This window comes from Pristiophorus japonicus, unplaced genomic scaffold (genome assembly GCF_044704955.1).
Source record: "Pristiophorus japonicus isolate sPriJap1 unplaced genomic scaffold, sPriJap1.hap1 HAP1_SCAFFOLD_353, whole genome shotgun sequence".
Lineage (NCBI taxonomy): Eukaryota > Metazoa > Chordata > Chondrichthyes > Pristiophoridae > Pristiophorus > Pristiophorus japonicus.
In genome coordinates this window covers 281,671-296,155 of record NW_027253358.1, presented here as the reverse complement: position 1 = coordinate 296,155, position 14,485 = coordinate 281,671, and the positions used below count along the sequence as shown (strand labels likewise).

The window sequence follows — 14,485 nt, the reverse complement described above, 5'->3', positions numbered from 1 at the left end:
TTTACTCTGTATCCTAACCCTCTGTACCTGCCCTGGGAGTGTGTGATAGGACAGTGGGTGATGAAAACAAAAAGTGTTCTGTTCTCGAGCATTTGCATTCCCCAGATCTCCTCTATTGATGGACACATAATTTAATTGTAATTATTGCTGTTCTGGTGCACCTGCTTAAAACTGTTGTGTCTCTCGATAACTTTGCATCATTGCGTAGCAGCGAGGAGCATGTGAATACACACTGGGTAATGTGGAAACTTCGCTGCTTTGGGTCTTGCTGCTCACTGGCTGCGTGCACCACCTCTCCAGGTTTGGATACTGTCACACCAGCAAGGTCCCAGCTCCCGCTCCTGGTGTGTGCTATTGTGGTGCCATTTTCCGCAGTGTACTTGGCATGGTGTGGGCCAGTCATGGTGTTACTGTCGGCACTTCTGGTGTCTAGGTGGAGGAGCTTTGAAAACAAGCTGTTGAATGTTACAGGCTGGGTTTAGGGAGCATTCCTGCAGAGGAGAGTTTGGCAGAGACAGAAAGCAAGAGGAAGTTCTACTACCAGATGCCGATCCCGAGAGAGAGTCTTCACTTCCTGCAGCACCTGGATCAGTTGAAGATCTGTGCAGTGCGGGTATTACAGGTCAGTGCTCACAGTGTTGGTACAATCCCTGCCCTCAGTTACCAGCTCAATGCAGCAGGGAGCATGGTACACAGGAGGACTTACTGATGGAGTGTTACACTCTGCCCATCTCGCCCCTCCCCTCCTTTCTCACCTTTCTCACTCCTTCCATTCCTCTCTCCCCGCCCCCTCGCTCCCCACCCCCTCCGTGCCTCTCAGCTATTCTCATCTGTCTCAAATATATCGGCACTGTTCAAATCACTGCTCCTTTTCTCATTCCTACAACACTTCAGAGCCACCCGTCCTCTCTCCCCCCATCCCCACTCCCTTCCTCCCATTCCTCTATTCTTCCACCTCGACCTTAACCTCAGCCATTGTTGAGTGTACAGACTGCAGTGCTTACCTCGATCGCTCCTTTAAAACCCATGTTTACTGTCACTCACTCATTACTTTCTGCCTTCAGCTTTTTCAAACAAGATTTTCTCTTTCCAATGGCCTGTCAGCAGTCTCTCACGGTGTGAAATCAGACTTTCACCTTGCATAAGAACTAGGGCCCATCGAGCCTGCTCCGCCATTCTGTAAGATTATGACAAGTTCGAGATTCCCCCACGAGGGAAACATCCTCTCTGCATCTACCCTGTCGAGCCAGGTTGTACTAGCTTATTAATCAAGGTTACTCTGCAATGAATTTCTGCCATCCAAGGGGCTGAGGAGGTTTTGTGAATCCTGCATCAATCACAGGGCACTGTCAGGGTTCAGTCCTCAAGTCACGGAGCACAAGTTGATCCCTGAGATGAGGGAGTTGTCATATGAAGAAAGGTGGAGCAGGTTGGGCCTATACTCATTGGAGTTTAGAAGATTGTGACGGGGCTGGACAGGTTAGATGCAGAGAGGATGTTCCCCTCGTTCAGTACTTCAAATTGGGAACTTCTGATCTGTGCGGCTCAGTTGCACCCGTCCCCAGCTCGCTTACACCCGTCCCCGGCTCGCTTACACCCGTCCCCGGCTCGCTTACACCCGTCCCCAGCTCGCTTACACCCGTCCCCGGCTCGCTTACACCCGTCCCCGGCTCGCTTACACCCGTCCCCAGCTCGCTTACACCCGTCCCCGGCTCGCTTACACCCGTCCCCGGCTCGCTTACACCCGTCCCCGGCTCGGTTACTGAGGCAGTGAGCGTGCTGGTTGTCGGATTAACGGCGAATGTGCCGGAGCAGAGTGTGAGTAAATGACGCGGTGTGATTACAGTGAATGCTGTGTTTGTGCTGCAGGCTGGTGGTGTTGTGGGGATCGACATGGAGTGGAGGCCAACGTTCGGAGTGCTGACCAAGTCCCGGGTGTCGGTCATACAGATTGCGATGTACGACTGTGTGTATCTGCTGGACCTGCCTCAGCTCGTGAAACAGTCAGAGTCTGAGGGCCGTCAGGCTGAGCTCACCCACTTCATACAGACTTTATTCTCTGACCAGACCATAACCAAACTCGGTAACTAGCAACCAATGAATGCTGTGTACGAATGTGTGCAGTGTGTACATTCTCTGTGGCTCCCGCTGTACTCCCAGTCCCCCTTGCGCTCCCCCTCGCACTTCCCCTCACACTCACATTGCCCTCGCACTCGCACTCCCTCTCACACTCGCACTCCCCTCGCACTCGCACTCCCCCTCGCACTCCCCTCGCACTCGCACTCCCCTCGCACTCGCACTCCCCCTCGCACTCCCCTCGCACTCGCACTCCCCCTCGCACTTCCCCTCACACTCACATTGCCCTCGCACTCCCCCTCCCCCTCGCACTCGCACTCCCCCTCCCCCTCGCACTCCCCCTCGCACTTCCCCTCACACACACATTGCCCTCGCACTCGCACTCCCCCTCGCACTCGCACTCCCCTCGCACTCGCACTCCCCCTCGCACTCGCACTCGCACTCGCGCTCCCCCTCGCCCTCGCACTCCCCCTCCCCCTCGCACTCGCGCGACCCCTCGCACTCGCACTTCCCCTCGCACTCGCGCTCCCCCTCGCACTCGCACTCCCCCTCCCCCTCGCACTGGCACTCCCCCTTGCGCTCCCCCTCGCACTCGCACTCCCCCGCCCCCTCGCGCTCCCCCTCGCACTCGCGCTCCCCCTCGCACTCACGCTCCCCTCGCACTCCCCCTCAGACTCGCACTCCCCTCGAGCTCCCCTCGCCCTCCCCCTCGCACTCCCCTCGCATTTCCCTCCCCCTCGCGCTCACACTCGCACTCGCACTCCCCCTCACACTTGCACTCCCCCTCCCCCTCGCGCTCCCCCTCGCACTCGCACTCGCACTCCTCCTCGCACTCCCCTCGCACTCGCCCTCGCACTCGCATTCCCCTCGCACTCGCACTCCCCCTCGCACTCCCCTCGCCCTCGCACTCGCATTCCCCTCGCACTCCCCCTCGCACTCGCACTCCCCTCGCACTCCCCCTCAGACTTGCACTCCCCTCGTGCTCCCCCTCGCACTCGCACTCTGCCTCCCCCTCGCACTCGCGCGACCCCTCGCAATGGCACTCCCCCTCCCCCTTGCGCTCCCCCTCGCACTCCTCTCGCACTCCCCCGCCCCCTCGCGCTCCCCCTCGCACTCGCGCTCCCCCTCGCACTCGCGCTCCCCCTCGCACTCGCGCTCCCCCTCGCACTCACGCTCCCCTCGCACTCCCCCTCAGACTCGCACTCCCCTCGAGCTCCCCTCGCCCTCCCCCTCGCACTCCCCTCGCATTTCCCTCCCCCTCGCGCTCCCTCTCGCACTCGCACTCCCCCTCGCACTCGCAGTCCCCCACCCCCTCGTGCTCGCACTCGAACTCCCCCTCGCACTCACACTCCCCCTCCCGCTACCCCTCGCTCTCGCCCTCGCGCTCCCCCTCGCACTTGTGGTATTTGAATGAAGGAATTCCTATGGAGTTGGGCTGGCTCGGGCACCGTGGTGAGCTCGATGATCTGCCCTGTCTCACAGGCACAGACCCCGGGTGGGGAGCTGGACTCACGATCCGGAGTGGCTCCAGAGCAGAGACTCAACACAACACCCTGGGCCCAAAGCCCGACCCCGATTGTGTACCGAGCCAGCTGCACTCTGACAGCTCAGCCAGGCCCCTGGGTTTATAACTGGGTCCTGGGCAGGTTGGGTGAGATGCCTTGTGGTCTTGTTTTGACTCCCTGTTTGTTTTTGCAGGTTATGCTACAGTGGGAGATCTGCGGACTCTGTCTGCAGGCTACCCCATGTTAAAGGATGTTGTGCAGCTCACAGCTGGAGTATTAGACCTTCTAAATGTGCATAAAGAGGTTTGTTGGTGCTCTGCACATTCCATCTTTTCTTCAGATCGGAGTTAGGTGTGTTTTTTTTTCTTTCAGCCTCTGTGGTTCACGTGGCCCCTGACCGAGGGTCAGTCTGTGCTCTCCCTACGGACCCTGACCGAGGGTCAGTCTGTGCTCTCCCTACACCCCCTGACCGAGGGTCAGTCTGTGCTCTCCCTACATCCCCTGACCGAGGGGCAGTCTGTGCTCTCCCTACAGACCCTGACCGAGGGTCAGTCTGTGCTCTCCCTACACTCCCTGACCGAGGGTCAGTCTGTGCTCTCCCTACAGACCCTGACCGAGGGGCAGTCTGTGCTCTCCCTACAGACCCTGACCGAGGGTCAGTCTGTGCTCTCCCTACAGACCCTGACCGAGGGTCAGTCTGTGCTCTCCCTACACCCGCTGACCGAGGGTCAGTCTGTGCTCTCCCTACAGACCCTGACCGAGGGGCAGTCTGTGCTCTCCCTACAGACTCTGACCGAGGGTCAGTCTGTGCTCTCCCTACAGACCCTGACCGAGGGGCAGTCTGTGCTCTCCCTACACCCTCTTACCGAGGGTCAGTCTGTGCTCTCCCTACACCCCCTGACCGAGGGGCAGTCTGTGCTCCCCCTACACCCCCTGACCGAGGGGCAGTCTGTGCTCTCCCTACAGATGCTGACCGAGGGTCAGTCTGTGCTCTCCCTACAGACCCTGACCGAGGGTCAGTCTGTGTTCTCCCTACAGACCCTGACCGAGGGTCAGTCTGTGCTCTCCCTACAGACCCTGACCGAGGGTCAGTCTGTGCTCTCCCTACGGACCCTGACCGAGGGTCAGTCTGTGCTCTCCCTACAGACCCTGACCGAGGGTCAGTCTGTGCTCTCCCTACAGACCCTGACCGAGGGGCAGTCTGTGCTCTCTCTACAGACCCTGACCGAGGGTCAGTCTGTGCTCCCCCTACAGACCCTGACCGAGGGTCAGTCTGTGCTCTCCCTACAGACCCTGACCGAGGGTCAGTCTGTGCTCTCCCTACAGACCCTGACCGAGGGGCAGTCTGTGCTCTCCCTACAGACCCTGACCGAGGGTCAGTTTGTGCTCTCCCTACACCCCCTGACCGAGGGTCAGTCTGTGCTCTCCCTACACTCCCTGACCGAGGGTCAGTCTGTGCTCTCCCTACAGACCCTGACCGAGGGGCAGTCTGTGCTCTCCCTACACCCCCTGACCGAGGGTCAGTCTGTGCTCTCCCTACAGACCCTGACCGAGGGTCAGTCTGTGCTCTCCCTACAGACCCTGACCGAGGGTCAGTCTGTGCTCTCCCTACAGACCCTGATCGAGGGGCAGTCTGTGCTCTCCCTACGCACCCTGACCGAGGGTCAGTCTGTGCTCTCCCTACAGACCCTGACCGAGGGTCAGTCTGTGCTCTCCCTACAGACCCTGACCGAGGGTCAGTCTGTGCTCTCCCTACAGACCCTGACCGAGAGGCAGTCTGTGCTCTCCCTACAGACCCTGATCGAGGGGCAGTCTGTGCTCTCCCTACGGACCCTGACCGAGGGTCAGTCTGTGCTCTCCCTACAGACCCTGACCGAGGGTCAGTCTGTGCTCTCCCTACAGACCCTGACCGAGAGTCAGTCTGTGCTCTCCCTACACCCCCTGACCGAGGGGCAGTCTGTGCTCTCCCTACGGACCCTGACCGAGGGGCAGTCTGTGCTCTCCCTACAGACCCTGACCGAGGGTCAGTCTGTGCTCTCCCTACAGACCCTGACTGAGGGTCAGTCTGTGCTCTCCCTACAGACCCTGACCGAGGGTCAGTCTGTCCTCTCCCGACACCCCCTGACCGAGGGTCAGTCTGTGCTCTCCCTACAGACCCTGACTGAGGGGTAGTCTGTGCTCTCCCTACAGACCCTGACCGAGGGTCAGTCTGTGCTCTCCCTACACCCCCTGACAGAGGGGCAGTCTGTGCTCTCCCTACACTCCCTGACCGAGGGTCAGTCTGTGCTCTCCCTACAGACCCTGACCGAGGGGCAGTCTGTGCTCTCCGTACAGATCCTGACCGAGGGTCAGTCTGTGCTCTCCCTACAGACCCTGACCGAGGGTCAGTATGTGCTCTCCCTACAGACCCTGACCGAGGGTCAGTCTGTGCTCTCCCTACACCCGCTGACCGAGGGTCAGTCTGTGCTCTCCCTACAGACCCTGACCGAGGGGCAGTCTGTGCTCTCCCGACAGACTCTGACCGAGGGTCAGTCTGTGCTCTCCCTACAGACCCTGACCGAGGGGCAGTCTGTGCTCTCCCTACACCCCCTTACCGAGGGTCAGTCTGTGCTCTCCCTACACCCCCTGACCGAGGGGCAGTCTGTGCTCCCCCTACACCCCTGACCGAGGGGCAGTCTGTGCTCTCCCTACAGATGCTGACCGAGGGTCAGTCTGTGCTCTCCCTACAGACCCTGACCGAGGGTCAGTCTGTGCTCTCCCTACGGACCCTGACCAAGGGTCAGTCTGTGCTCTCCCTACAGACCCTGACCGAGGGTCAGTCTGTGCTCTCCCTACAGAACCTGACCAAGGGTCAGTCTGTGCTCTCCCTACGGACCCTGACCGAGGGTCAGTCTGTGCTCTCCCTACAGACCCTGACCGAGGGTCAGTCTGTGCTCTCCCTACAGACCCTGACCGAGGGTCAGTCTGTGCTCTCCCTACAGACCCTGATCGAGGGGCAGTCTGTGCTCTCCCTACGGACCCTGACCGAGGGTCAGTCTGTGCTCTCCCTACAGACCCTGACCGAGGGTCAGTCTGTGCTCTCCCTACAGACCCTGACCGAGGGTCAGTCTGTGCTCTCCCTACGGACCCTGACTGAGGGTCAGTCTGTGCTCTCCCTGCAGACCCTGACCGAGGGTCAGTCTGTGCTCTCCCTACAGACCCTGACCGAGGGTCAGTCTGTGCTCTCCCTACAGACCCTGACCGAGGGTCAGTCTGTGCTCTCCCTACAGACCCTGACCGAGGGTCAGTCTGTGCTCTCCCTACAACCCCTGACCGAGGGGCAGTCTGTGCTCTCCCTTCAGATCCTGACCGAGGGTCAGTCTGTCCTCTCCCTACAGACCCTGACCGAGGGTCAGTCTGTGCTCTCCCTACAGACCCTGACCGAGGGTCAGTCTGTGCTCTCCCTACAGACCCTGACCGAGGGTCAGTCTGTGCTCTCCCTACAGACCCTGACTGAGGGTCAGTCTGTGCTCTCCCTACAGACCCTGACCGAGGGTCAGTCTGTCCTCTCCCTACACCCCCTGACCGAGGGTCAGTCTGTGCTCTCCCTACAGACCCTGACTGAGGGGTAGTCTGTGCTCTCCCTACAGACCCTGACCGAGGGGCAGTCTGTGCTCTCGCTACAGACCCTGACCGAGGGTCAGTCTGTGCTCTCCCTACAGACCCTGACCGAGAGTCAGTCTGTGCTCTCCCTACAGACCCTGACCGAGGGTCAGTCTGTGCTCTCCCTACAGACCCTGACCGAGGGTCAGTCTGTGCTCTCCCTACACCCCCTGACCGAGGGGCAGTCTGTGCTCTCCCTACAGATCCTGACCGAGGGTCAGTCTGTGCTCTCCCTACAGACCCTGACCGAGGGTCAGTCTGTGCTCTCCCTACAGACCCTGACCGAGGGTCAGTCTGTGCTCTCCCTACAGACCCTGACCGAGGGTCAGTCTGTGCTCTCCCTACAGACCCTGACCGAGGGTCAGTCTGTGCTCTCCCTACAGACCCTGACCGAGGGGCAGTCTGTGCTCTCCCTACACCCTCTGAACGAGGGGCAGTCTGTACTCTCCCTACAGACCCTGACCGAGGGTCAATCTGTGCACTCCCTACACCCCCTGACCGAGGGTCAGTCTGTGCTCTCCCTACAGACCCTGACCGAGGGTCAGTCTGTGCTCTCCCTACAGACCCTGACCGAGGGTCAGTCTGTGCTCTCCCTACAGACCCTGACCGAGGGTCCGTCTGTGCTCTCCCTACAGACCCTGACCGAGGGTCAGTCTGTGCTCTCCCTACAGACCCTGACCGAGGGTCAGTCTGTGCTCTCCCTTCAGACCCTGACCGAGGGTCAGTCTGTGCTCTCCCTACAGACCCTGACCGAGGGGCAGTCTGTGCTCTCCCTACACCCCCTGACCGAGGGTCAGTCTGTGCTCTCCCTACAGACCCTGACCGAGGGGCAGTCTGTGCTCTCCCTACAGACCCTGACCGAGGGGCAGTCTGTGCTCTCCCTACAGACCCTGACCGAGGGGCAGTCTGTGCTCTCCCTACAGACCCTGACCGAGGGGCAGTCTGAGCTCTCCCTACAGACCCTGACCGAGGGGCAGTCTGTGCTCTCCCTACAGACCCTGACCGAGGGGCAGTCTGTGCTCTCCCTACCGACCCTGACCGAGGGTCAGTCTGTGCTCTCCCTACAGACCCTGACCGAGGGTCAGTCTGTGCTCTCCCTACACTCCCTGACCGAGGGGCAGTCTGTGCTCTCCCGACAGAACCTGACCGAGGGGCAGTCTGTGCTCTCCCTACAGACCCTGACCGAGGGTCAGTCTGTGCTCTCCCTACACTCCCTGACCGAGAGGCAGTCTGTGCTCTCCCTACAGACCCAGACCGAGGGTCAGTCTGTGCTCTCCCTACAGACCCTGACCGAGGGGCAGTCTGTGCTCTCCCTACAGACCCTGACCGAGGGGCAGTCTGTGCTCTCCCTACACCCCCTGACCGAGGGGCAATCTGTGCTCTCCCTACAGACCCTGACCGAGGGTCAGTCTGTGCTCTCCCTACATACCCTGACCGAGGGTCAGTCTGTGCTCTCCCTACAGACCCTGACCGAGGGTCAGTCTGTGCTCTCCCTACAGACCCTGACCGAGGGTCAGTCTGTGCTCTCCCTACGGACACTGACCGAGGGGCAGTCTGTGCTCTCCCTACGGACCCTGACCGAGGGGCAGTCTGTGCTCTCCCTACGGACCCTGACCGAGGGTCAGTCTGTGCTCTCCCTACGGACCCTGACCGAGGGTCAGTCTGTGCTGTCCCTACAGACTCTGACCGAGGGGCAGTCTGTGCTCTCCCTACACCCCGTGACCGAGGGGTAGTCTGTGCTCTCCCTACAGACCCTGACCGAGGGGCAGTCTGTGCTCTCCCTATACCCCCTGACCAAGGGTCAGTCTGTGCTCTTCCTCCACCCCCTGACCGAGGGGCAGTCTGTGCTCTCCCTACAGACTCTGACCGAGGGGCAGTCTGTGCTCTCCCTACAGACCCTGACCGAGGGTCAGTCTGTGCTCTCCCTACAGACCCTGACCGAGGGTCAGTCCGTGCTCTCCCTACAGACCCTGACCGAGGCTCAGTCTGTGCTCTCCCGACAGACCCTGACCGAGGGTCAGTCTGTGCTCTCCCTACAGACCCTGATCGAGGGGCAGTCTGTGCTCTCCCTACAGACCCTGACCGAGGGTCAGTCTGTGCTCTCCCTACACCCCGTGACCGAGGGTCAGTCTGTGCTCTCGCTACAGACTCTGACCGAGGGGCAGTCTGTGCTCTCCCTACAGACCCTGACCGAGGGTCAGTCTGTGCTCTCCCTACAGACCCTGACCGAGGGTCAGTCTGTGCTCTCCCTACACCCCCTGACCGAGGGTCAGTCTGTGCTCTCCCTATACCCCCTGACCGAGGGTCAGTCTGTGCTCTCCCTACAGACCCTGACCGAGGGTCAGTCTGTGCTCTCCCAACAGACCCTGACTGAGGGTCAGTCTGTGCTCTCCCTGCAGACCCTGACCGAGAGTCAGTCTGTCCTCTCCCTACACCCCCTGACCGAGGGTCAGTCTGTGCTCTCCCTACAGACCCTGACTATGGGGTAGTCTGTGCTCTCCCTACAGACCCTGACCGAGGGGCAGTCTGTGCTCTCGCTACAGACCCTGACCGAGGGTCAGTCTGTGCTCTCCCTACAGACCCTGACCGAGAGTCAGTCTGTGCTCTCCCTACAGACCCTGACCGAGGGGCAGTCTGTGCTCTCCCTACAGACCCTGACCGAGGGTCAGTCTGTGCTCTCCCTACAGACCCTGACCGAGGGTCAGTCTGTGCTCTCCCTACAGACCCTGACCGAGGGTCAGTCTGTGCTCTCCCTACAGACCCTGACCGAGGGTCAGTCTGTGCTCTCCCTACAGACCCTGACCGAGGGTCAGTCTGTGCTCTCCCTACACCCTCTGACCGAGGGGCAGTCTGTGCTCTCCCTACAGACCCTGACCGAGGGTCAGTCTGTGCTCTCCCTACAGACCCTGACCGAGGGTCAGTCTGTGCTCTCCCTACAGACCCTGACCGAGGGGCAGTCTGTGCTCTCCCTACACCCTCTGACCGAGGGGCAGTCTGTACTCTCCCTACAGACCCTGACCGAGGGTCAGTCTGTGCACTCCCTACACCCCCTGACCGAGGGTCAGTCTGTGCTCTCGCTACAGACCCTGACCGAGGGTCAGTCTGTGCTCTCCCTACAGACCCTGACCGAGGGTCAGTCTGTGCTCTCCCTACAGACCCTGACCGAGGGTCCGTCTGTGCTCTCCCTACAGACCCTGACCGAGGGTCAGTCTGTGCTCTCCCTACAGACCCTGACCGAGGGTCAGTCTGTGCTCTCCCTACACCCCCTGACCGAGGGGCAGTCTGTGCTCTCCCTACAGATCCTGACCGAGGGGCAGTCTGTGCTCTCCCTACACCCCCTGACCGAGGGTCAGTCTGTGCTCTCCCTACACCCCCTGACCGAGGGGCAGTCTGTGCTCTCCCTACAGACCCTGACCGAGGGGCAGTCTGTGCTCTCCCTACAGACCCTGACCGAGGGGCAGTCTGAGCTCTCCCTACAGACCCTGACCGAGGGGCAGTCTGTGCTCTCCCTACAGACCCTGACCGAGGGGCAGTCTGTGCTCTCCCTACCGACCCTGACCGAGGGTCAGTCTGTGCTCTCCCTACAGACCCTGACCGAGGGTCAGTCTGTGCTCTCCCTACACTCCCTGACCGAGGGGCAGTCTGTGCTCTCCCGACAGAACCTGACCGAGGGGCAGTCTGTGCTCTCCCTACAGACGCTGACCGAGGGTCAGTCTGTGCTCTCCCTACACTCCCTGACCGAGAGGCAGTCTGTGCTCTCCCTACAGACCCTGACCGAGGGGCAGTCTGTGCTCTCCCTACACCCCCTGACCGAGGGGCAGTCTGTGCTCTCCCTACAGACCCTGACCGAGGGTCAGTCTGTGCTCTCCCTACATACCCTGACCGAGGGTCAGTCTGTGCTCTCCCTACAGACCCTGACCGAGGGTCAGTCTGTGCTCTCCCTACAGACCCTGACCGAGGGTCAGTCTGTGCTCTCCCTACGGACACTGACCGAGGGGCAGTCTGTGCTCTCCCTACGGACCCTGACCGAGGGTCAGTCTGTGCTCTCCCTACGGACCCTGACCGAGGGTCAGTCTGTGCTCTCCCTACGGACCCTGACCGAGGGTCAGTCTGTGCTGTCCCTACAGACTCTGACCGAGGGGCAGTCTGTGCTCTCCCTACCGACCCTGACCGAGGGTCAGTCTGTGCTCTCCCTACAGACCCTGACCGAGGGTCAGTCTGTGCTCTCCCTACACTCCCTGACCGAGGGGCAGTCTGTGCTCTCCCGACAGAACCTGACCGAGGGGCAGTCTGTGCTCTCCCTACAGACGCTGACCGAGGGTCAGTCTGTGCTCTCCCTACACTCCCTGACCGAGAGGCAGTCTGTGCTCTCCCTACAGACCCTGACCGAGGGGCAGTCTGTGCTCTCCCTACACCCCCTGACCGAGGGGCAGTCTGTGCTCTCCCTACAGACCCTGACCGAGGGTCAGTCTGTGCTCTCCCTACATACCCTGACCGAGGGTCAGTCTGTGCTCTCCCTACAGACCCTGACCGAGGGTCAGTCTGTGCTCTCCCTACAGACCCTGACCGAGGGTCAGTCTGTGCTCTCCCTACGGACACTGACCGAGGGGCAGTCTGTGCTCTCCCTACGGACCCTGACCGAGGGTCAGTCTGTGCTCTCCCTACGGACCCTGACCGAGGGTCAGTCTGTGCTCTCCCTACGGACCCTGACCGAGGGTCAGTCTGTGCTGTCCCTACAGACTCTGACCGAGGGGCAGTCTGTGCTCTCCCTACACCCCGTGACCGAGGGGTAGTCTGTGCTCTCCCTACAGACCCTGACCGAGGGGCAGTCTGTGCTCTCCCTACACCCCCTGACCGAGGGGTAGTCTGTGCTCTCCCTACACCCCCTGACCGAGGGTCAGTCTGTGCTCTCCCTCTACCCCCTGACCAAGGGTCAGTCTGTGCTCTTCCTCCACCCCCTGACCGAGGGGCAGTCTGTGCTCTCCCTACAGACTCTGACCGAGGGGCAGTCTGTGCTCTCCCTACAGACCCTGACCGAGGGTCAGTCTGTGCTCTCCCTACAGACACTGACCGAGGGTCAGTCTGTGCTCTCCCTACAGACCCTGACCGAGGCTCAGTCTGTGCTCTCCCGACAGACCCTGACCGAGGGTCAGTCTGTGCTCTCCCTACAGACCCTGATCGAGGGGCAGTCTGTGCTCTCCCTACAGACCCTGACCGAGGGTCAGTCTGTGCTCTCCCTACACCCCGTGACCGAGGGTCAGTCTGTGCTCTCGCTACAGACTCTGACCGAGGGGCAGTCTGTGCTCTCCCTACAGACCCTGACCGAGGGTCAGTCTGTGCTCTCCCTACAGACCCTGACCGAGGGTCAGTCTGTGCTCTCCCTACACCCCCTGACCGAGGGTCAGTCTGTGCTCTCGCTACAGACTCTGACCGAGGGGCAGTCTGTGCTCTCCCTACAGACCCTGGCCGAGGGTCAGTCTGTGCTCTCCTTACACCCCCTGACCGAGGGTCAGTCTGTGCTCTCGCTACAGACTCTGACCGAGGGGCAGTCTGTGCTCTCCCTACAGACCCTGGCCGAGGGTCAGTCTGTGCTCTCCCTATACCCCCTGACCGAGGGTCAGTCTGTGCTCTCCCTACAGACCCTGACCGAGGGTCAGTCTGTGCTCTCCCTACAGACCCTGACCGAGGGTCAGTCTGTGCTCTCCCTACAGACCCTGACCGAGGGTCAGTCTGTGCTCTCCCTACACCCCCTGACCGAGGGGCAGTCTGTGCTCTCCCTACAGACCCTGACCTAGGGTCAGTCTGTGCTCTCCCTACAGACCCTGACCGAGGGTCAGTCTGTGCTCTCCCTACAGACCCTGACCGAGGGGCAGTCTGTGCTCTCCCTACAGCCCCTGAGCGAGGGTCAGTCTGTGCTCTCCCGACGGACCCTGACCGAGGGTCAGTCTGTGCTCTGCCTACACCCCCTGACCGAGGGTCAGTCTATGCTCTCCCTACACCCCCTGACCGAGGGGTAGTCTGTGCTCTCCCTACAACCCCTGACCGAGGGTCAGTCTGTGCTCTCCCTACACCCCCTGACCAAGGGTCAGTCTGTGCTATCCCTACAGACTCTGACCGAGGGGCAATCTGTGCTCTCCCTACAGACCCTGACCAAGGGTCAGTCTGTGCTCTCCCTGCAGACCCTGACCGAGGGTCAGTCTGTGCTCTCCCTACAGACCCTGACCGAGGGTTAATTTGTGCTCTCCCTACAGACTCTGACCGAGGGGCAGTCTGTGCTCTCCCTCCACCCTCTGACCGAGGGGCAGTCTGAATGCTCTCCCTGTAGACCTGCTGCTCTATACCCGGGTGCTGGAGAGCGGCCTGCCCAGCATTCTCACCCTCCCTTGGGTCTGACACCATGTCATCGGTACTTGAGCTCACATTGGGCTCCTTCACCTCTTCAGTAAGTGCATGGTATGTGGGGACTGAGGCCTGCACAGCAGGCTGCTCCCGGTACTAATGGCTGGTCTGAGCCAGGGTCTGCCATTCCCCTTCAGCGCCCCTCAGGGAACAGACAGGGTGGATCGAGAGAAACTTTTCCTGCTGGTTGGAGATTCTAGGACTCGGGCCCATCGTCTAAAAATTAGAGCCAAACCTTTCAGGAGTGAAATTAGGAAACACTTCTCCACACAATGGGTGGTAAAAGTTTGGAACTCTCTTCCGCAACCGGTAATTGATGCTAGATCAATTGTTAATTTTAAATCGGAGATTGATAGCTTTTTGTTAACTAAAGATATTGAGGAATATGGGCCGAAGACGGGTGTATGGAGTTAGTTCGCAGATTAGCCATGATCTCATGCAATGGCGGAACAGGCTCGAGGGGCTGAATGGCCCACTCCTGTCCCTATAGTCCATGGCTAAGGCTCTAATTCTTGCTGGTAAGTGTGTGTGTGTCATTGGGCTTGGCTGATGCTCCCAATGACCAATGGCCTATCAATGCATTTCCCTAGAAACACATGTGAAGAATGCACACTGGGGTTTAAGCCCCACTCCAGAGTCTTGAGCCGATAATCCAGGCTCGCGCTTCAGTGCAGGACTGAGTGGCAGTACTGAGGGAGTCCCGCACTGTCGGAGGGGCAGCACTGAGGGAGCCCTGCACTGTCGAAGGGGCAGTACTGAGGGAGTCCTGCACTGTCGAAGGGGCAGTACTGAGGGAGCCTTGCAGTGTCGGAGGGGCTGTACTGAGGGAGCCCCGCACTGTTGGAGGGGCAGTACTGAGGGAG

At 60.6% G+C, this 14,485-nt stretch overlaps 1 protein-coding gene across 1 annotated transcript in view; it reads left to right on the top strand.

Moving 5' to 3' along the window:
* LOC139250226 (exonuclease mut-7 homolog) overlaps positions 1-14,485 on the top strand; it is a 347,320-nt gene that overhangs the window by 301,608 nt on the left and 31,227 nt on the right. The window contains exons 16-18 of the mRNA XM_070872721.1: positions 472-622; positions 1,870-2,083; positions 3,775-3,884. Of these exons, the coding sequence (XP_070728822.1) occupies positions 472-622; positions 1,870-2,083; positions 3,775-3,884 (475 nt within the window). The remainder of the gene's footprint in view (positions 1-471; positions 623-1,869; positions 2,084-3,774; positions 3,885-14,485) is intronic.